The sequence below is a fragment of the Schistocerca cancellata genome, chromosome 5 (genome assembly GCF_023864275.1).
Source record: "Schistocerca cancellata isolate TAMUIC-IGC-003103 chromosome 5, iqSchCanc2.1, whole genome shotgun sequence".
Lineage (NCBI taxonomy): Eukaryota > Metazoa > Arthropoda > Insecta > Orthoptera > Acrididae > Schistocerca > Schistocerca cancellata.
In genome coordinates, this window is record NC_064630.1 from 390488120 (window position 1) to 390509975 (window position 21856).

At 43.9% G+C, this 21856-nt stretch overlaps 1 protein-coding gene across 1 annotated transcript in view; it reads right to left on the reverse strand.

Moving 5' to 3' along the window:
- The window catches only part of LOC126188560 (protein nervous wreck), a 724305-nt gene that overhangs the window by 51736 nt on the left and 650713 nt on the right, over positions 1-21856 (reverse strand). Inside the window, exon 16 of the mRNA XM_049930159.1 lies at positions 5301-5616. Within this exon, the coding sequence (XP_049786116.1) occupies positions 5301-5616 (316 nt within the window). The remainder of the gene's footprint in view (positions 1-5300; positions 5617-21856) is intronic.

A 21856-nucleotide genomic window follows, 5' to 3' on the forward strand; every position in this document is an offset into this window, starting at 1 on the left:
ATTACCCTCGTAAAAAATAAGGAACGATTAGTGAAGTGTTTTATATGGATGTAGCCCTGTGTGGTGCTGAAACATGGACGCTGAACGGAAGAGAACAGAACTGATTATAGCCTTTCGAGATGTAAAACTAGAGAAGAACGGAAGGTGCAAAATGTAAAGTCAGGGATGGTGTCGTATTACAAAACGTGAACACAGAAAGACAAATACTGGAATCAATTAAGAGGAGGAAAAGGAAACTGGCTAGGAGACTGGGTGAGAGCAGATTATGTAGTTAAGGATGCTCTAAAAGGAAGGGCAAAGAGGAGGACTAGAGGAAGAAAAAGATACTAGCTTGCTGAATGAATGTTTAGTCTGGAGCGAAGTGTGCGTAGCTTTCAAAATTTCCGGCAGATTAAAACCGTATGCCGGCAGACAACATTAATCTGCCAGGGAGTTTCAAGATATCAGTTAATTTATGAGCTCAAGGTAAATGCATCATATGCATATGGGAGCTTGGAGGACTTGCAGAAGTAGAATTTAACGATTATGGACGTACTCATGTGCAGGGTACACCATCACCACCACCATCATCAATGTACACTGCTGGCCATTGAAATTGCTACTCCAAGAAGAAATGCAGATGATAAACGGGTATTCGTTGGACAAATATATTATACTAGAACTGACATGTGATTACATTTTCACGCAATTTGGGTGCATAGATCCTGAGAAATCAGTACCCAGAACAAGCACCTCAGGCTGTAAGAATGGCCTTGATACGCCTGGGCATTGAGTCAAACAGAGCTTGGATGGCGTGTACATGTACAGTTGCCCATGCAGCTTCAACACAATACCACAGTTCATCAAGAGTAGTGACTGACGAGCCAGTTGCTCGGCCACCATTGACCAGACGTTTTCAGTTGGTGAGACATCTGGAACACGACACTACAGTTCATCAAGAGTAGTTACTGACGAGCCAGTTGCTCGGCCACCACTGACCAGACGTTTTCAGTTGGTGAGACATCTGGAAATGTGCTGACCAGGGCAGCAGTCGAACATTTTCTCTATCCAGAAAGGCCCGTACAGGACCTGCAAATTGCGGTCGTGCATTATCCTGCTGAAATGTAGGAATTCGCAGGGATCAAATGAAGGGTAGAGCCACGGGTCGTAACACATCTGAAATGTAACGTCCACTGTTCAAAGTGCCGTCAATGCGAACAAGACGTGACCGAGACGTGTGACCAATGGCAATCCACACCATCACGCCGGGTGATACGCCAGTATGGCGATGACGAATACACGCTTCCAATGTGCGTTCATCGCGATGTCGCCAAACACGGATGCGACCATCATGATGCTGTAAACAGAACCTGGATTCATCCGAAAAAATGACGTCTTGCCATTCGTGCACCCAGGTTCGTCGTTGAGTACACCATCGCAAGTGCTCCTGTCTGTGATGCAGTGTCAAGGGTAACTGGAGCCATGGTCTCCGAGCTGACAGTCCATGCTGCTGCAAACGTCGTCGAACTGTTCGTGCAGATGGTTGTTGTCTTGCAAACGTCCCCATCTGTTGACTCAGGGGTCGAGACGTGGCTGCACGATCCGTTACAGCCATGCGGATAAGATGCATGTCATCTCGACTGCTAGTGATACGAGGCCGTTGGGATCCAGCACGGCGTTTCGTATTACCCTCCTGAATCCACAGATTCCATATTCTGCTAACAGTCATTGGATTTCGAGCAGCAATGTCGCGATACGATAAACGACAATCGCGATAGGCAACAATTCGATCTTTCGACATAAAAGTTTTCCGGTTTGGTACCGCGTCGTAATGTAAAAACTGCTGCTGCTATAGAAAAACCAACGTTTCGGCCACGATATTGTTTGAACAACATGCACGGGAAGATACAGTTCACGCTGGAAATGGAAAAGAATGATGCTATCCCATTTCTAGACGTGTACAGAAGAACGGAGGGCACACTGGGGCACAGAGTATATCGTAAGCCTACACATACTGACAGGTATCTGCACAACCAATCCTACCACCACCCAGCGCAGAAGAACTCTGTCATCCGCTCTTTGGCAATCCGTGCGCAGCGCCTAAGTGATGCTCAAAACATCACACCTGAGCTTAAAAGATTACGTACAACGTTCCTAGCCAATGGCTACAGCCATAAGTCGGTAACCACAGCCTTGTCGATGAACACAAGCAAGAAAGATAAGCAGGAAATAGACAAACTGCAGCCAACAGTACGCTTACCTTATGTGAAAAACGTTACTGACTAAATAGGCAAACACCTTCGCCGCGTTGGGTTGCAGCCTGTCTTGTATAGTGGTCATAGGATCCAGGACGTGCTAGGCTCCACCAAGGACAATGTGGATGTGGATGTTTACAAGGTGGAATGCGAATGTGGAGAGGCATACATCGGCGAGACTGGTAGGCCAATAGCAACGCGCATTCGGGAGCACGAGCGTTATGTTCGTCTAGGGCAACACAACAAATCCGCAGTGGCAGAACTTCACCATGACTGCGGAAAAAAAATAAAATTCAGCGAAGCCTGTGTGTTGGCCAAGCAGCCAATTATGACGAAACGCAAAATCAGAGAGGCCATCGAAATACTTAAACACCCTAACAACATGAACAGGGAGGATGGACTCAGGCTTGCCCCATCTTGGCTGCCAGCAATCAGAGCCCAACAGACCGCACTGTCTACACGAGGTACGAGCACTACCGGCAAGTAACTGCCGCCGCGCGGCCGACGTCCAGCAGTTGGTAAACAGCAGCAAACTTCTCATTCGACGGTGGCCACCAATCATGGTACATTAACACAAGAGCCAATGGAAAACAGAGGTCACGTTGTACCTCCACCGCAATAACCTATTAAAATAAAGTTCCCTCTCCTTCTTCCTTAAGTGACCAATGAAACTAACTACCTTTTTAGAATTATGACGTAATGGCATGCGCTGTGAACACTAACAACAAAATATAAAGGACACGGCATAGCTAGGTGTGGCTTTCGGTCGTCCTTCTCTTCAGACGACCTTCTCCTTCACCTCACTCATCTCCTATCCGACCAGCTTAATTCCCGTCGCTCCGCAATCTTCCTCTCCCTGGACCTCGAATGTGCTTATGACCGCGTATGGCATTCCGGTCTCCTCTTCAAGCTCCAAACCTTCGCCCTTCCCATTAACTACGTCCGTCTGATCGGCTCCTTTCTCTCCCACCGTCCTTCCTACGTCACCATCCATAACACGGATTCCTACACCTTTTTCCCCTCTGCCGGTGTGCCCCAAGGCTCTATCCTCTCCCCCCTTCTGTACGTTTTGTACACGGCGGACATGCCGCCGCCGTCACCCCCCGTCCACCTTCTCCAGTTTGCCGATGACACCGCCTTCCTTGCCCTTGCCCCCACCCTGCAGCGCTCCCAACACCTTCTCCAATCCCCTCTTGACCGGTTCACAGCTTGGTGCAACCAGTGGTTGCTCAAGGTCAATCCCTCCAAAACCCAGTCGATCATTGTAGGCAAAACCCCCCCTTCCTTCCGCCTCCATGATTTCTATCTCACCATCTATGGCCGTCCTATTGCCCTCACTACCACCCTTAAGTACCTTGTCGTCACCCTCGACCGTCGCCTCTCCTGGACTCCCCATCTCCGGACAATCCAAGAAAAAGGCACGCTCCCGACTCCGTTTCCTCAGGCTCCTTTCCAGCCGTATGTGGGGTCTGGACCCCTCCACCATCCTCCACACCTATAAATCCCTCATCCGCCCTATCCTTTGTTACGCCCATCCGGCCTGAATCTCCGCCCCCCTACCTTTTATAAATCCCTCCAAATCCTTGAACGCCATGCTCTCCGCCTCACCTATTGCATCTGTCTTCCCTCCCCCACGTGGATCCTGTACGATCTCATTCCCTTCCCCCACCTCCTCCTTTTCCTTGAAAGGATATGGATCCTGTACACCTCCCGCAAACTCGATCCTCCGCTTGTCTCACCCATCCTCTCCCACCCCCGCACGCTGCCGCGCCTGTATTCCCACGTCCCACCCGGTCTCCATCTCTGCACCCTCCTTACCCTCTCCCAAGGTGGCTTCCACCAGCTCCCCCTCCCTGATGATGTCCTCCTCCCCGCCATCTACCCCTCCTATCAACTTTGATCCTCCCCCCCTTTCCTGTGTCCTTTCCTTTAGGCATCCTCCCTCCCTTCTCTTTCCTTTTCCCCTGTCCCCTTCCTCCACCCCTCTTCCCCTGGGCTACCCCTCGCCCTTCCTCTCTTCCCCCTATCTCCCCTGCCCATGGCATCTGCTCTCCCCTCTCCCTCTCCCACCCCCCTCTTCCTTTCTTGGCAGGTCCCCAGACTCGTACACGGTTAGTGAACTTTCGCGCGCTGGAGATCGACGCCTCGTATTTCTGTGTGTGCCGTCGTTTTGTGCAGTGGTTCAGTGTTATTCGTTTTGTGCACCTACGTTCACGTGTGACACTCTTCGTCTATGTATGTGTCCAGGTGTCTGACCAAATTTTATCTTGGACTCTACGCCCGTGAACGGCTCCATGTATTTTAAAAAGTGTTTGTCTCCGTTTCTATGTCCACCATGTTTTTTTCTCTAAATGTCTTCATTTGTATCTCTTGTGTTTCTCTGAGGCCAAAGAGCGGCGTAGTATGCTGCTGCTGGCCTGCCTGTAAACAGGTTTAAAAATAACAATAAAGGAAAAAAAAGCTAGAACGCACCATCAGACCCAGAAGAAGGCCGCTGCAATCGTGGCCGAAACGTTGGTTTTTCTATAGCAGCAGCAGCAGTTTTTACATTATGACGCGGTACCAAACCCAGAAAACTTTTATGTCGACTGACTCTGGCCGCGGAAGCCTACGCAATTATAAATTCGATCCTTATCAAAATCGGAAACGTGATGGTACGCATTTCTCCTCCTTACACGAGGCATCACAACAACGTTTCACCAGGCAAAGCCGGCCAACTGCTGTTTGTGTATGAGAAATCGGTTGGAAACTTTCCTCACGTCAGCATGTTGAAGGTGTCGCCACCGGCGCCAACCTTGTGTGAATGCTCTGAAAAGCTAATCATTTGCATATCACAGCATTTTCTTCCTGTCGGTTGAATTTAGCGTCTGTAGCACGTCATCTTCGTGGTGTAGCAATTTTAATGGCCAGTAGTGTATCAATATCATCATGATGTGACTGTGAATCGCTCCCCCATCCGATCCCATATCTCGTTACAAATAGCCTAGTGCGTAATTATCGTAAGATTTGTGATCCCTTTTCCACAATACAGAGGAGTATTGATAAGGTGGGGTGTCGGTGACGCACCAGGTTGCTGTTCTTGCTGCTGCTGCTGCTGCTGTTGCTGCTGCTGCAGCTGCTGCTGGTGCTGCAGCTCGTCCTCGGGCACGACGGCGGTGTCGTCGTCGAGCGTGTAGTCCACGGAGCTGAAGGAGATCTGCTGCGCCAGCTCGAAGGCGGCGCCCGCGGCGCTGGCCGTCTGCTCGACGTCCAGGTAGTTCTGCGGCACGAAGCCCTCCTCGCCGCGGTAGTTGCGCGCGCGCAGCCAGCCGTCGCCGTCGCCCTCGCCCACCACCTCCAGCTGCTCGTTCTCCACGATGCTCAGCTCGTCCGCGTTCTGCGCCTGCGCACGACAACGACCGACGCAGCGTTCAGAGTCAGCCAACTACTGTGCCACCTTCCAAAGCTGCGGCACAACACGAAACAGTTATTTGCATGTCAGAAAAGTATTGTCGCTACATTACCGGTAGAGGCACGTACGCATAGGCTCCAACAAGAGGATTGCCCCCTCCTGGAATCTTAGGTACTGACAGAATATAGGCCCTACCGTAACCATACAGGGTGTTACAAAAAGGTACGGCCAAACTTTCAGGAAACATTCCTCACACACAAAGACAGAAAATATGTTATGTGGACATGTGTCCGAAACGCTTACTTTCCATGTTAGAGCTCATTTTATTACTTCTCTTCAAACCACATTAATCATGGAATGGAAACACACAGCAACATAACGTACCAGCGCGACTTCAAACACTTTGTTACAGGAAATGTTCAAAATGTCCTTCGTTAGAGAGGATACATGCATCCACCCTCCGTCGCATGGAATCCCTGATGCGCTGATGCAGCCCTGGAGAATGGCGTATTGTACCACAGCCGTCCACAATACGAGCACGAAGAGTCTCTACGTTTGGTACCGGGGTTGCGTAGACAAGAGCTTTCAAATGTCCCCATAAATGAAAGTCAGGAGGGTTGAGGTCAGGAGAGCGTGGAGGCCATGGAATTGTTCCGCCTCTACCAATCCATCGGTCACCGAATCTGTTGTTGAGAAGCGTACGAACACTTCGACGAAATGTGCAGGAGCTCCATCGGTCATGAACCACATGTTGTGTCGTACTTGTAAAGGCACATGTTCTAGCAGCATATGAAATCATGACGGTGAATCGAGGAAGTACAGTGCATACTGACGAAACTAATATGAGCTCTAACATGGACATTAAGCGTTTCCGGACACATGTCCACATAACATCTTTTCTTTATTTGTGTGTGAGGAATGTTTCCTGAAAGTTTGGCCGTGCCTTTTTGTAACACCCTGTATAGCCTCCGACCGAGTGATGTGGGAAATTTCAGGATAGTATGGCATTCCTCAACATTTAATAAGGTCAATGCAGAGTTTGTATACTGACTACAGAACCAAGATACGCGTTGACTCATCCAGTAGTACTGCAGCGAAACGAATCACACAAGGTCGTCCTTTATCGCGCAGACTATCATACACTGCCGAAAAAATACACTATGTGATCAAAAGTGTCCGGACACCTGGCTGAAAATGACTTACAAGTTCGTGCCCCCGCCCCCCCCCCCCCGACCTTCGGTAATGCTGGAATTCAGTATGATGTTGGCCCACTATTAGCCTTGATGGCAGCTTCCACTCTCGCAAGCATACGTTCAATCAGGCGTTGGAAGGTTTCTTGGTGAATTCCAGCCCATTCTTCACGGAGTACTGCACTGAAGAGAGGTATCGATGTCGGTCGGTGAGGCCTGGCACGAATCGGCGTTCTAAAACATCCCAAAGTTGTTCTATAGCATTCAGGTCAGGACTCTGTGCTGGCCAGACCATTATAGGAATGTTATTGGCGTGTAACCACTCCTCCACAGGCCGTGCGTTATGAACAGGTGCTCTATCGTGTTGAAAGATGCAATCGCAATGCCCGAATTGCTCTTCAACAGTGGGAAGCAAGAAGGTGCTTAAAACATCAATGTAGGCCTGTGCTGTGACAGTGCCACTCAAAACAGGAAGTGGTGCAAGCCCCCTCCAAGGTAACACACGGCTACACCATAACACCACCGCCTCCGAATTTTACTGTTAGCGCTACACACGCTGGTAGATGACGTTCACCGGGTATTCGCCATACCCACACCCTGCCATCGGATCGCCTCATTGTGTACCGTCATTCGTCACCCCACACAACTTTTTTTCCGCTGTTCCATCGTCCAACGTTTACTCTCCTTACACCAACCGAGGCGTCGTTTAACATTTACCGGCGTGATGCGTGGCTTATGAGCAGCCGCTCGACCATGAAATAAAAGTTTTCTCACGTCTCGCCTAACTATCATAGTACTTGCAGTGGATCCTGATGCAGTGTGTGATGGTCTCGATAGATCCAGAAAGAGCTTTTAACTCTGCAGTGGAGTGTGCGCTGATATGAAACTTCCTCGCAGATTAACACTGTGTACCGGACCCATGAACCCATGAACCCATGAACCATGGACCTTGCCGCTGGTGGGGAGGCTTGCGTGCCTCAGCGATACAGATGGCCGTACCGTAGGTGCAACCACAACGGAGGGGTATCTGTTGAGAGGCCAGACAAACATGTGGTTCCTGAAGAGGGGCAGCAGCCTTTTCAGAAGTTGCAGGGGCAACAGTCTGGATGATTGACTGATCTGGCCTTGTAACATTAACCAAAACGGCCTTGCTGTGCTGGTACTGCGAACGGCTGAAAGCAAGGGGAAACTACAGCCGTAATTTTTCCCGAGGACATGCAGCTCTACTGTATGATTAAATGATGATGGCGTCCTCTTGGGTAAAATATTCCGGAGGTAAAATAGTCCCCCATTCGGATCTCCGGGCGGGGACTACTCAGGAGGACGTCGTTATCAGGAGAAAGAAAACTGGCGTTCTACGGATCGGAGCGTGGAATGTCAGATCCCTTAATCGGGCAGGTAGGTTAGAAAATTTAAAAAGGGAAATGGATGGGTTAAAGTTAGATATAGTGGGAATTAGTGAAGTTCGGTGGCAGGAGGAACAAGACTTTTGGTCAGGTGATTACAGGGTTATAAATACAAAATCAAATAGGGGTAATGCAGGAGTAGGTTTAATAATGAATAAAAAAATAGGAGTGCGGGTTAGCTACTACAAACAGCATAGTGAACGCATTATTGTGGCCAAGATAGACACAAAGCCCATGCCTACTACAGTAGTACAAGTTTATATGCCAACTACCTCTGCAGATGATGAAGAAATAGATGAAATGTATGACGAGATAAAAGAAATTATTCAGGTAGTGAAAGGAGACGAAAATTTAATAGTCATGGGTGACTGGAATTCGTCAGTAGGAAAAGGGAGAGAAGGAAACATAGTAGGTGAATATGGATTGGGGGGAAGGAATGAAAGAGGAAGCCGCCTTGTAGAATTTTGCACAGAGCATAACTTAATCATAGCCAACACTTGGTTCAAGAATCATAAAAGAAGGTTGTATACCTGGAAGAATCCTGGAGATACTAGTAGGTATCAGATAGATTATATAATGGTAAGACAGAGATTTAGGAACCAGGTTTTAAATTGTAAGACATTTCCTGGGGCAGATGTGGATTCTGACCACAATCTATTGGTTATGAACTGCAGATTGAAACTGAAGAGACTGCAAAAAGGTGGGAATTTAAGGAGATGGGACCTGGATAAACTGAAAGAACCAGAGGTTGTAGAGAGTTTCAGGGAGAGCATAAGGGAACAATTGACAGGAATGGGGGAAAGAAATACAGTAGAAGAAGAATGGGTAGCTCTGAGGGATGAAGTAGTGAAGGCAGCAGAGGATCAAGTAGGTAAAAGGACGAGGGCTAATAGAAATCCTTGGGTAACAGAAGAAATATTGAATTTAATTGATGAAAGGAGAAAATACAAAAATGCAGTAAATGAAGCAGGCAAAAAGGAATACAGACGTCTCAAAAATGATATCGACAGGACGTGCAAAATGGCTAAGCAGGGATGGCTAGAGGACAAATGTAAGGATGTAGAGGCTTGTCTCACTAGGGGTAAGATAGATACTGCCTACAGGAAAATTAAAGAGACCTTTGGAGAGAAGAGAACCACTTGTATGAATATCAAGAGCTCAGATGGCAACCCAGTTCTAAGCAAAGAAGGGAAGGCAGAAAGGTGGAAGGAGTATATAGAGGGTTTATACAAGGGCGATGTACTGGAGGACAATATTATGGAAATGGTAGAGGATGTAGATGAAGACGAAATGGGAGATAAGATACTGCGTGAAGAGTTTGACAGAGCACTGAAAGACCTGAGTCGAAACAAGGCCCCGGGAGTAGACAACATTCCATTTGAACTACTGATGGCCTCGGGAGAGCCAGTCATGACAAAACTCTACCATCTGGTGAGCACGATGTATGAGACAGGCGAAATACCCTCAGACTTCAAGAAGAATATAATAATTCCAATCCCAAAGAAAGCAGGTGTTTACAGATGTGAAAATTACCAAACTATCAGTTTAATAAGTCACAGCTGCAAAATACTAACGCGAATTCTTTACAGACGAATGGAAAAACTGGTAGAAGCCGACCTCGGGGGAGATCAGTTTGGATTCCGTAGAAATGTTGGAACACGTGAGGCAATACTGACCTTACGACTTATCTTAGAAGAAAGATTAAGAAAAGGCAAACCTACGTTTCTAGCATTTGTAGACTTAGAGAAAGCTTTTGACAATGTTAACTGGAATACTCTCTTTCAAATTCTGAAGGTGGCAGGGGTAAAATACAGGGAGCGAAAGGCTATTTACAGTTTGTACAGAAACCAGATGGCAGTTATAAGAGTCGAGGGGCATGAAAGGGAAGCAGTGGTTGGGAAAGGAGTAAGACAGGGTTGTAGCCTCTCCCCGATGTTATTCAATCTGTATATTGAGCAAGCAGTAAAGGAAACAAAAGAAAAATTCGGAGTAGGTATTAAAATTCATGGAGAAGAAGTAAAAACTTTGAGGTTCGCCGATGACATTGTAATTCTGTCAGAGACAGCAAAGTACTTGGAAGAGCAGTTGAACGGAATGGACAGTGTCTTGAAAGGAGGATATAAGATGAACATCAACAAAACCAAAACGAGGATAATGGAATGTAGTCAAATTAAGTCGGGTGATGCTGAGGGAATTAGATTAGGAAATGAGACACTTAAAGTAGTAAAGGAGTTTTGCTATTTAGGGAGCAAAATAACTGATGATGGTCGAAGTAGAGAGGATATAAAATGTAGACTGGCAATAGCAAGGAAAGCGTTTCTGAAGAAGAGGAATTTGTTAACATCAAGTATAGATTTAAGTGTCAGGAAGTCGTTTCTGAAAGTATTTGTATGGAGTGTAGCCATGTATGAAAGTGAAAAATGGACGATAACTAGTTTGGACAAGAAGAGAATAGAAGCTTTCGAAATGTGGTGCTACAGAAGAATGCTGAAGATAAGGTGGGTAGATCACATAACTAATGAGGAGGTATTGAATAGGATTGGGGAGAAGAGAAGTTTGTGGCACAACTTGACTAGAAGAAGGGATCGGTTGGTAGGACATGTTTTGAGGCATCAAGGGATCACAAATTTAGCATTGGAGGGCAGTGTGGAGGGTAAAAATCGTAGAGGGAGACCAAGAGATGAATACACTAAGCAGATTCAGAAGGATGTAGGTTGCAGTAGATACTGGGAGATGAAGAAGCTTGCACAGGATAGAGTAGCATGGAGAGCTGCATCAAACCAGTCTCAGGACTGAAGACCACAACAACAACAACCGGACCGAGACTCGAACTCGGGACCTTTGCCTTTCGCAGGCAAGTGTTCTATCATCTGAGCTACCCACGCACGACTCGTCCTCACAGCTTCAATTCTGCGAGTACTTCGTCTCCTGCCAAACTTCACAGAAGCTCTTCTGCGAACCTTGCAGAACCAGCACTCCCGGAAGAAAGAATATTGCGGAGACATGGCTTAGCCACAGCCTGGGGTATGTTTCCAGAACGATATTTTCACTCTGCAGCGGAGTCTGCACTCATATGAAATTTCCTGGCAGATTAAAACTGTGCGCTGGACCGAGACTCGAACTCGGGACTTTTGCCTTTCGCGTGCAATTTCTCTGCCATCTGAGCTACCCAAGCACGACTTACGACCCGTCCTCACAGCTTCTGTGAAGTTTGGAAGGTAGGAGACGAGGTACTGGCAGAATTGAAGCTGTGAGGACGGGCCGTGAGACGTGCTTCGGTAGCTCACATGGGAAAGATCTCGAGTTCGAGTCTCGGTCCGGCACACAGTTTTAATCTGCCTTGAAGTTCGGTCTGGACAGATGTCTGCCCATTACACATTACGACCCTCTTCAACTGTCGGTGGTCTCTGTGAGTCAAGAGACGACGTCGGCCTGTACGCTTTTGTGCTGTACGTGTTCCTTCACGTTTCCACGTCACTATCACAACGGCAACACTGGACCTAGTGATGTTTAGGAGTGTGGAAATCTCGCGTACAGACGTATGACACAAGTGACACCCAATCACCTGACCACGTTCGAAGTCCGTGAGTTCTCCGGAGTGCCCCATTCTGCTCTCTGACGATGTCTAATGACTACTCAGGTCGCTGATATGGAATACCTAATATGAAAAACGTATGTTTTTTGGTGTGTCCGGATACTTTTGGTCACATAATATAGCTTTTGTGGATTGTGAAAAACGTTCGGCCGAGTGATGAGCTCTAAGTTACGGGAAACTTCAGGAGAATGCGGATTCATCAACACTTAATAAGGTCAATGCAAAGTCTGTGAGATGATTATAGTACCAAGATACGCGTTGGGTCAACCAGTAGTTTGGAACGAAATGAATTACACAAGTAGTCACACAAGGTTGTCTTTTATCGCACAAACAATCATACACAGTCGGAAAAAAATAGTAGAGGAAGTTTTACAAATATGGTATACAAATTTTGTTTTTCGTTCATAACTTGCTCAATTTTTCATATTAAGCAAACATATTACCTTTAGTACATACTGTAGGATATATATTAATGCTTCTCCTATTTTCAAATACATACTACGTTAGGAACATTTCTAAATTAGGCTTAACACAATGTTTGACTTTTAGATACTTCATATTATAGGGTACAAATATGGAATAGTCCATTCGTTTCAAGCTTATTAAAGTTAAAACAAATAACGGAAAACCTAATAATTAATTGTCAAAAACACGATAAAACATAATAACACAATAGAAAAACACATGAAATATACCATTTTCAGTTATTAAATTCCTTACTCAAAGTCAGTGGTTCTCAAAGTGGGCGCCAGGGCGCACTGGTTCCGCCCTGGAACATTTACGGGTGCGCCCTGTAATATTTTAGGAAAACACATGACCAAATATAAAAGAACATATAGCTACTCAACTTTATCCATTTCACGACAGGTATAATACGGAACGAGTCATAAGTTTTGCCGAATAGTTCAGTTTGGTTAAGGAAATAAGGTGGCTTATTCTCCTTGTAGTGTCGACAGTATTCGGTACGTTTCATGCCGAATATCTGCTCTGTTCCATTGCTGCTAATCTTAGCTGTCTAATAGCAGCGGCTGTTTGGGAACTGGGCAAAGGCATTTCAAAATAATAAGTGATGATAAAGCCATTGCTGGCCCTTCGAGGGCATTCCTTACACCACCAAGAAGTGTAAGGAATTCTAGGGTAAGTGTAACTCCCAATGGGGTGAGAAAAATAATTATTCGGATGGCAGAATGCTGCGGTCTGGAGAAAAAGAATGGTCAGGTAATTGTCACGTTGCTACAACCATAACAATATGCAATGGTGGGAGTGATTAATTCATTTAATAATGAATGTGACCGTATTTATAAATGTAACACTTCATCCGTGGCAAAGTTTGGCGTGGACAACACAGTAACTTATTTCATATGTTGTGAAAAACTTGCAGTCAAAGACTGCAACCATGGACTGAAGGTTTCTTACAACATAATGCTTCATGGTCATTCATAATTAATAGATGCCTCAAATATTGTTTTCTTAACGCCTTGCACTAGAACTGCATTACAACAGCCTTACCTTAATTTCACAATTTTTTATAGAAATAATGCGCTTTAAGCGAACCCTTTTTCCTCGTGTCGCTTTTAAAGTTAGTAAATAAACACTGAGTTAATCCAAACTGTTGTCAAGCGTTAATGGTTTCTGGTCAGATCCAAACGTTCAGAATCAGGAGAAAACGGCCATAAAATATTTGACGACTGACGGAATTTTTCGACGGAAACTCTTACGGATATTATCTGATCAGGTCGTGGTTTTGTTTCGAAGTTGATTTGCCTATGGACGTTTTTATTTTATGTGGTAGCCACGTTTAAATTGAGCCTTGTGCACTAAGCATGTGATCACAAATTGTCCACAGAATTCGGAAGGTTTGGTATCGTTCCCAATGATTGCGAACCCATTCCATCTAACTCCGAGTGGTGCTGCAACAGCACGTAGGAAGTGAATTGCACATTATTATTATTATTGGCCATTATGACCTATTTAGGTACCGCGACAGTGTATCAAAAAATTATAAGTAACATCCGCAGCCAGTCACTTTTTAATAATATTTTATTGAAAATGCATATCTTTCTGTTGACAATACCATATTATTGAAAAGAAAAACTGGGACAGGAAATTATTTATGAGAGATGCTTATTGTTTGACCTCTAGCTGCCCGTGACTAAAACAATTTCATTTCATGTTCTTGGCTACAGATGAGTAGCACATGTGAACGTGATCGTCATTGTTCATGAAGCCTTGCTACTTCTGAGCGTCATTTCCGCTGTAGTTTAATGATCCAGCGGGTTCATGACAGAAGCTTCCAGCAAGGTTAACGGAACTTGAAAATTATCGTTGGCAGCACTGTTAACTCATTGAGGCACAAAAATCGAGGACCAGAAGGAAAACATGATTCTATTGTTGTGCGCTTGACTTTATCACAGTGCTTTCAGGTGATATGTCAGTAAAGTGCGAGAACTGAATCTTAAATGCAAAATACAATTGAATAAAATGGATAGATTTCTGCAAAACAAGCATGCCGTCGAAGAATCCTATTGCGGAAGTGAACAAACACTAAGTGCAAGTAAAAAAGTAGAACAGGGGACTACTCGCCAATGAAAGCTACATAAGCTACGGTTTCACTTGGACTAGGAGTGAAGTTTGTCCTTTACCACTATGCTTATTATGTGCGTATAAAATGGCAAATGAAGTTCTGCTTCCTAGTAAACTGAGCAAACATTTTAAAACAATGCATTCACATTTGCCAGATAAACCTGTAGGCTATTTCAAAAGATTGTCTGAAGAGCGAACAAGGGCAGCAAATTCTTTTAAAAGTGTAATGTCTGTTTCTGATAAAGCTCCGTTAACTTCCTGCAGAGTCGCTGAACTAATAGCAAAGAGTATGAAAGCTCATACTATTGGTGAATCACTTATTTTGCCTGGTTGAAAAAAAAATGGACATGACGATGCTAGGAAATGAAGCAGCTATGAAAATAACAAATATGCCTTTGTCGAATAATACAGTTCACAGGCGTATTATAGAATTGTCTACTGATATTGAGAAAAATGTATGCAGTAATAAACTCAAGCAGTGAAACTTTGAATTACAAGTTGATGAATCAACAGACATCACTAACCACACGCAGCTCTTAGCATTGGTCCGTTTCATTAATCAAGATCAGATATTAAATCAGTTTCTTTTTTGCATAGAATTGAGTGTATCTACTAATGGTGAGAACGTTTTCAACATTTTAAATAATTATCTTAATAAGTGGCAGCTAACATGGGAGTCGTGTGTAGGCATTTGTACAGATGGCACCCTTCAATTGTAGGCTGTGTTGAGGGCCTTACGTCTTTTGTAAAAAAGAACAAAACGAAATGAAGATGTTATAAATGAAGATGTTATCATAACTCACTGCTTTCTGCATGGGGAGGCCTTAATAGCAAAAAACATTGGGAGAAAAACTGAGAGAAGTTTTAGAGCAAGTTGTTCGGATGGTAAATTTTATTAAAACAAGACCTGTCAAAACTCGTTTAGTCGAAAAACTTTTTATCGTAATGGAGTCAGAACACAGATGATTGCTTTTACGCACAGAAGTCAGGTGGTTATAAAGGGAGAAAATACTTAGCCGTGTCATGAGTTATGACAAGAACTTCTCCTGTTTTTCGAAGAAATGAAGCATTAACATGTCTGCAATCTCCTTCGGAGTGAATTTTGGATTACCAGATTGCAATATTTGGTCGACATAGTTCGACAGTTCAATATTGTGAACACTAGCATGGAAGGGAAAGAAGAAAATATCCTCACATCCAAAGACAAAAGTAAAACGTTTCACAGAAAACTACAAATATGGAAAAGATAAGCTGTTCAAGATAACCTGGAAATGTTCCCGTTGGTAAGGAGCACGTGCATTAATTAGATACTTCCAATAGTAGTTGATAATTTAATAAGTTTAGAAGAGAAACTGAGTTCATATTTTCCATCCCTCAACGCTGAACAGTACGATTGGATTCGAAACCCATACATGGATGCTTCAGGTGGTTCCGGCTTAACGTTAACAAAAGAAGAACTGGCAGCTATATCTACTGATCGTGGACAGATGATTAAGCATAAGGAATTGTCTCTTGAAGCATTTTGGATTTCTATAAAAGTAGAATATCGGTCGATATCTAAAAAGGCTTTACTTCATAGGCTTACGTCATATCTCTGTGAATTAGAATTTTCTGCTCCCACCACAATTAAATGTAAAAAGAGAGGAACTCTTCAATGTATTGCCTAGGAAATGAGAGTTTGTCTTTCAAATGTATCTCCAAACACCGAAGAAATCGCGAGGGCACATCAGGCTCATGTTTCTCATAAACACTAGAAAGAGTAAACGTAAGGTACATTTCATTTGTATTGCATAATTAGTTTTCTCTATAATTTGAATTAATCGTTAGTTTTATTGCATTATTTCATTTCAATACGTTTCACTTAATAGTTTCTCTTGCCTTTCGTCTTGACAGGGTAGGAGGCAACAAGGCGCTCGGCCGTCGCGTTTGGGTGACAATTGTGCTTCATGAATCTCTCACATTTTTATACAAAAATTATTTGTTCATATTGTGATAATGTATTTTATTAATATAATTTGAATTTTCTGTAGTTTGGACGCGAAATTCAAAATAAAATGTCTTAATTGTCATTTTATCACAATCTTTATATCCTGTATTGACTGTTGTAAAATATTCGTCAGAAATGTGTATATAGTGCGCCCACAATTATCTGCGGCCTTTTAAGTGCACCCGAAGCTCAAAAAGTTTGAGAACCACTGCTCTAAGTAATTTCGTTGGAGAAATCAAACAGGTATCGTCCTTTACCGTAACCTGCACATCCAGTGTGCGCCCACATTTCTCGCATTAGACACGTAACCCTTTCTTCCTCTGCTTCGTCCAGCAAAATTTACCTGAGTGGGTACACTGCTGTCCAGAACGTTGCTGAGGGTGGACGAATCATCTCTCACACTAAAGGCATCATCCTCAAAACCAGATGATACGCGGTTCCTAGTCTTTGGCGGCCTCTGCTTCTTTGTCTCCGGTTTATTTTTTGCTGTCGACGGTACTTCAAGAGCTCTCTTGTATGGAGACAAGGTTAGGACCGCTCAAGGACCTGTTTTTCTTACCCTAGTGCCTGGTCTCTTCGTTATTTGTGCAACGGATGAGATTTGCCAATGTGTAATTTCAGATGTGGCTACAGATGTTCCTCCCTCGACTTCAGCATTAGCCTTTCCACTTTTAGAAGGCACGCTCCTGCAAATGGTTTATTGACTGGATCATTGGCTAAATCCTAAATTATTCCTTCAATGCAGGCAGTGAAATCTGCATCTGTGAAAATATGAGGGTTTAATGGGTGTATTCCTGTCACCCTAAACCCACTGACTGCTTTTTCCCCTGTCTGCCACTTAAGGTAAGCCTTCCCATTCAGTTAGGCGATATCCATGTTTTTTAATGGACGTGCATTTTCCCTCATCCATACGTGTACTGGCTTCCAAAGAACTCATATAAGTTCTATCCAGCGGTTGCATCTTGTGGGAAGCATGAGAAGGCACACACAAGATGTTGATATGGTTCCGCATGCGAGGTTTATAACATCCAGATTTTTGCAGTGGTCCATTTTTTTCCACTAATGTTTTTAATTGCTATATGCAGTAGCAGACTCACTCCACTGATTTACAGCTCGTGAAGTCATTTCTAAATTACTTCAAGTAAAACAGGTTACGAAAGTACGGTACAAATATGGAATATTAGGGTTCAAATATGGAATACTAGTATTCCAAGTTAGTGAAATAACCTTCTTGAAATTGAGAGAAGCAAATAAAAATCGCAAATTGTATTACCTAAACGTCTATTCACAAAATACATTAATAATTTATGTATTATGACAAGAATGAAAGTGTAATCCACCAACATGCAACAATTATTCGTCGTAGCGAATTCGTTAAAACAGCTTCACTCACTCGCAGTGGTTCCCAACTGTAAAATGAATGCATTCCGAAGCAGTCTATCGTTGTTGAACTTAGATTTCGAGCAGCTCACGAAAGTACAGCACTTGCAAGGAGGTAAACCATATTATTCCATATTACTACCCCTATTCCACAGTTGTACCTCTTTCTCTACACATGGAAAGACGACGCCGATTTTGATCCGATGACGGCATATGCCACCTGGGGGATAGTAAATGTACTGCAGAACCACTACATTTAGACGCTTCCCTTCTCCTTCTTCTATAATGTTTTTCATCCGCGTTTCACTTCCATTTACGGCTACACGCCGAACAAAAACTTTCAGGAAATACTTCCTAACACATAAATTTATTTTAAGACATCCCTAATCTGACGCGTTAATATGAAGACATGCCAAATTCACTGCAGAATTTGTATCTGTATGATTGATTGTTGTGCTGTGTTCCATCCCATACTCCTATTCCTAGAGACGTCATCTCTTCTACGTTGAGTCTTCACACATTTTTACTCTCTTCTAGCGCACAGACTGTTATCTCTTCTTTTCGACTGATTAAATTGGATCCATGTATGAAATATACATGAACACATCTACAGTACAACTTGGCTATATCCTTCCGGGCTAACTGCAAGCGGTCTACCATGAATGTAGTCTCAGCACTCCTGGGCTAGCCATGAGATTAAATTGTAGGGAAGAGATGGTTTGATCGTCGTCCGCCAACAGACAGCGCAGTGGCATAGCCACCAGAGCGCCATCTGTGTCTGCTCTTTAACGGGAATGCTCACAGCCAGAAGGCTCAGTGTGGTGAACCAAGCCAACGACCATGCCACGGAAACACACTCGTGCCTCCTACAGCCAACTGAGCGAGTTTGAAAAGGGTCAAATTGTGGCCTCCCGTAGGGCGGGATGGTCCTTTCGCAGAATTGTCACACTAAGTTGGACGTGTTGAGTCAGTTGTGCAACGAGCTGGTATCAATGGTTACGTGAATATTGTCATACCAGTAGACAAGGTTCTGGATGTCCACGGAACACAGACGCCCGCCAGGATCCACGTAATCTAAAGGCAACAGCGACAATACATCTGCCACAACACAGATGAGAAGATTTGTGAGCCCAGATGAGTCAGCGCGAACTGTTGCGAACCGGTTATTACCAGCGGTGCTGGAGGTACGCACCCCTCTAGCCCGTCTTCTACGCATGCCACAGCATCTACGTATCGTCAACCAATAGTCTTACAGAACTACGTGAACAGGTCGAGTAGGCGTGGCGCAAGGCATCGCCATCTGTATGATCAACTGGAAGCCAGAGTCAGTACCTGAATTTCCGCCCATGGAGACTACACAACGTACAAATATGGGTGTTGCGGCATGGATCGATGCCTGGTACCTCAGAACCACTTCTGCTATTGATCTGTAAATGTAATTATTTCATGTACTCCATATGCACTGTTGCGACTACAAATCTTCAGAGAACTGGAAACCTCCAAAATTGTGAACTTGTTTTATCGGGCAATGTATATATAAATGACAATGCCAATAAACGGCAAAGGAATATGGAAGATTCCTACACAATGAGATGTACAGATTTTAGCTCACTCCTTTTTGAAGATAGCCAGGAAGGGATAAGGAAACAAAGGTCAACGAGCAGCATGATCCTTGCCTGTAATGGCAAAGCATTATAATCTATTTTCATCATGGCAGCGACAACAGCAACCGTTGCGAAATTGTCTCGAATGAAAAACAGCCCACAGTTGCACTAAATTATGTTTATTTCAGACCCTGACCATTGTTTTTGCTGTAATAATATAGCCTTTTTCAGAAGTCATACACACTAATAAATGAAAAATGTCTTAGCCCAGCCGCTGGGCTAAGACATTTTTCATTTATTAGTGTGTATGACTTCTGAAGAAGGCTACATTATTATAGCAGAAACCATGGTCAAGGTTTAAAATCAACATAATTTAGTGCAACTGTGGGCTGTTTTTCATTCTAACCACATTCACAAAGAAAACCGCATTCGGGAGGACGACGGTTCAATCCCGCGTCCAGCTATCCTGATTTAGGTTTTCCGTGATTTCCCTAGATCACTCCAGGCAAATGCCGGGATGGTTCCTTTGAAAGGGCACGGCCGACTTCCTTCTCCATCCTTCCCTAATCCGAGCGTGTGCTCCGTCTCTAATGACCTCGTTGTCGACGGGACGTTAAACACCTATATCCTCTTCCTCCACAAAGAAAACAAAACTTATTGCCTTTTGTGGAAAATAACATCTTAGAACTAAAATCATAACACAGAGTAAAATATTGGAAAAAGTCCAAATTTTCAACTACATTGTCTGTAATATCTCTTACGCTTATGAAAATGATCCTGAAAAGAAATTAGAAAGGTACTCACACTTGTTAGGTACCATGAAAGAAAAAATGGCTCTGAGCACTATGGGACTTAACTTCTGAGGTCATCAGTCCCCGAGAACTTAGAACTACTTAAACCTAACTAACCTAAGGACATCACACACATCCATGCCCGAGGCAGGATTCGAACCCGCGACCGTAGCGGTCGCGCGGTTCCAGACTGTAGCGCCTAGAACCGCTCGGCCACTCCGGCCGGCGTACCATGAAAGAGACAGTACTTAAATTTTGTAATACTATGACTGTACCTTTACTACTTTATGAATCGGATGTATGAACTTTAAGGAAGAAACAATTACAATAAATGTAGCAGCAGAAATGAGACTTCTATATCCTTTGGCAGGGTGCGAATTTGGAGACCTCAAGAAGAAGAGCGAGATAAGAGAGAACCTCCATGTTCTAGGAATCCCAGAAAAGACCTAACTATAGAGAAAGGAATGGCATGACCACCTGCTAGGTATCGATAAAATCCAGATACCAAGGAAAAACTGTGACTACAGGGCCAATGGTAGAAGAAGAATAAGAAGACTACATAGGAGAACAGTTTTAATTTGGTTTCGGAAAAGGCTAGCATGTCTAACCCAAGAATTACATGATGATGATGAGGATGACTTTACACAATACAAAATTTCTAGAAACGATTGTCCGTGATTCGACTAGAACTTTCCGCATCTCCGAATGCAACTGGAAACAGTATGATTTTAGCGAATGTTACAGAGTTTCAGTTTGTCGGTCTGTTTACGGTAAAATATATAATTTTCTTGCCTCGGTGGCTGTTTCGTCTCTGTTTTTCAGTCATGATAGATGTCATTGTCACAAAAATTTGCCGAAATGGGGTCCCTAGTGTCGATTCCTTGCATAGTCTCTACTCCATTTTCCCATCTCTTCTCCCACAATTTAATCACTAGCGCAGGAGTGCTGAGACTACATTCATGGTAGACCGCTTGTAGTAAACTCGGAATGACATAGCCAAGTTGTACTGTAGATGTGTTCATGTATATTTCATACATGATCCAAATTAATCAGTCGAAAAGAAGAGATAACGGTCTGTGCGCTAGAAGAGAGTAAAAATGTGTGAAGCCTCAAAGTAGAAAAGATGACATCTCCAGCAATAGGAGTATGGGGTGCACCACAGCACAACAACCAGCCATACAGATACAAATTCTGCAGTGAATTTGGCATGTCTTCATATCAACGCGCTAAATTAGAGATGTCTTAAAATAAATTTACGTATTAGGAAGTATTTCCTGAAAGTTTTTGTTCGGCGTGTAGCCTTAAATGGAAGTGAAACGCTGATGAAAAATAGTATAGAAGAAGGGGAATGGAAGCTTTTGAAATGTAGTGGTGCTGCAGGAGAGATATGAAAATTAGATTGGTAGACAGAGTAATTAATGATTAATGAGGAGGTGCTGATTCGAACTGAGGAAAAGATTTGTGCCACAGCTTTATTAAAAGAAGGTATCGATAGATACAACACATCCCAAGGCATGAAACAGTCGTCGCTTTGGTAATGGTTGGAGGTGTGCGGGGTAAAAATTGGGGAAGGAGACCAAGACTTGGTTCAAAAGGATATAGTTTAAGTTATTATTTACGAGTGGTGGTTGAAATTTACTTCTAAGTGCAGATTCTCCTCACACATACTCGCACACACACACACACACACACACA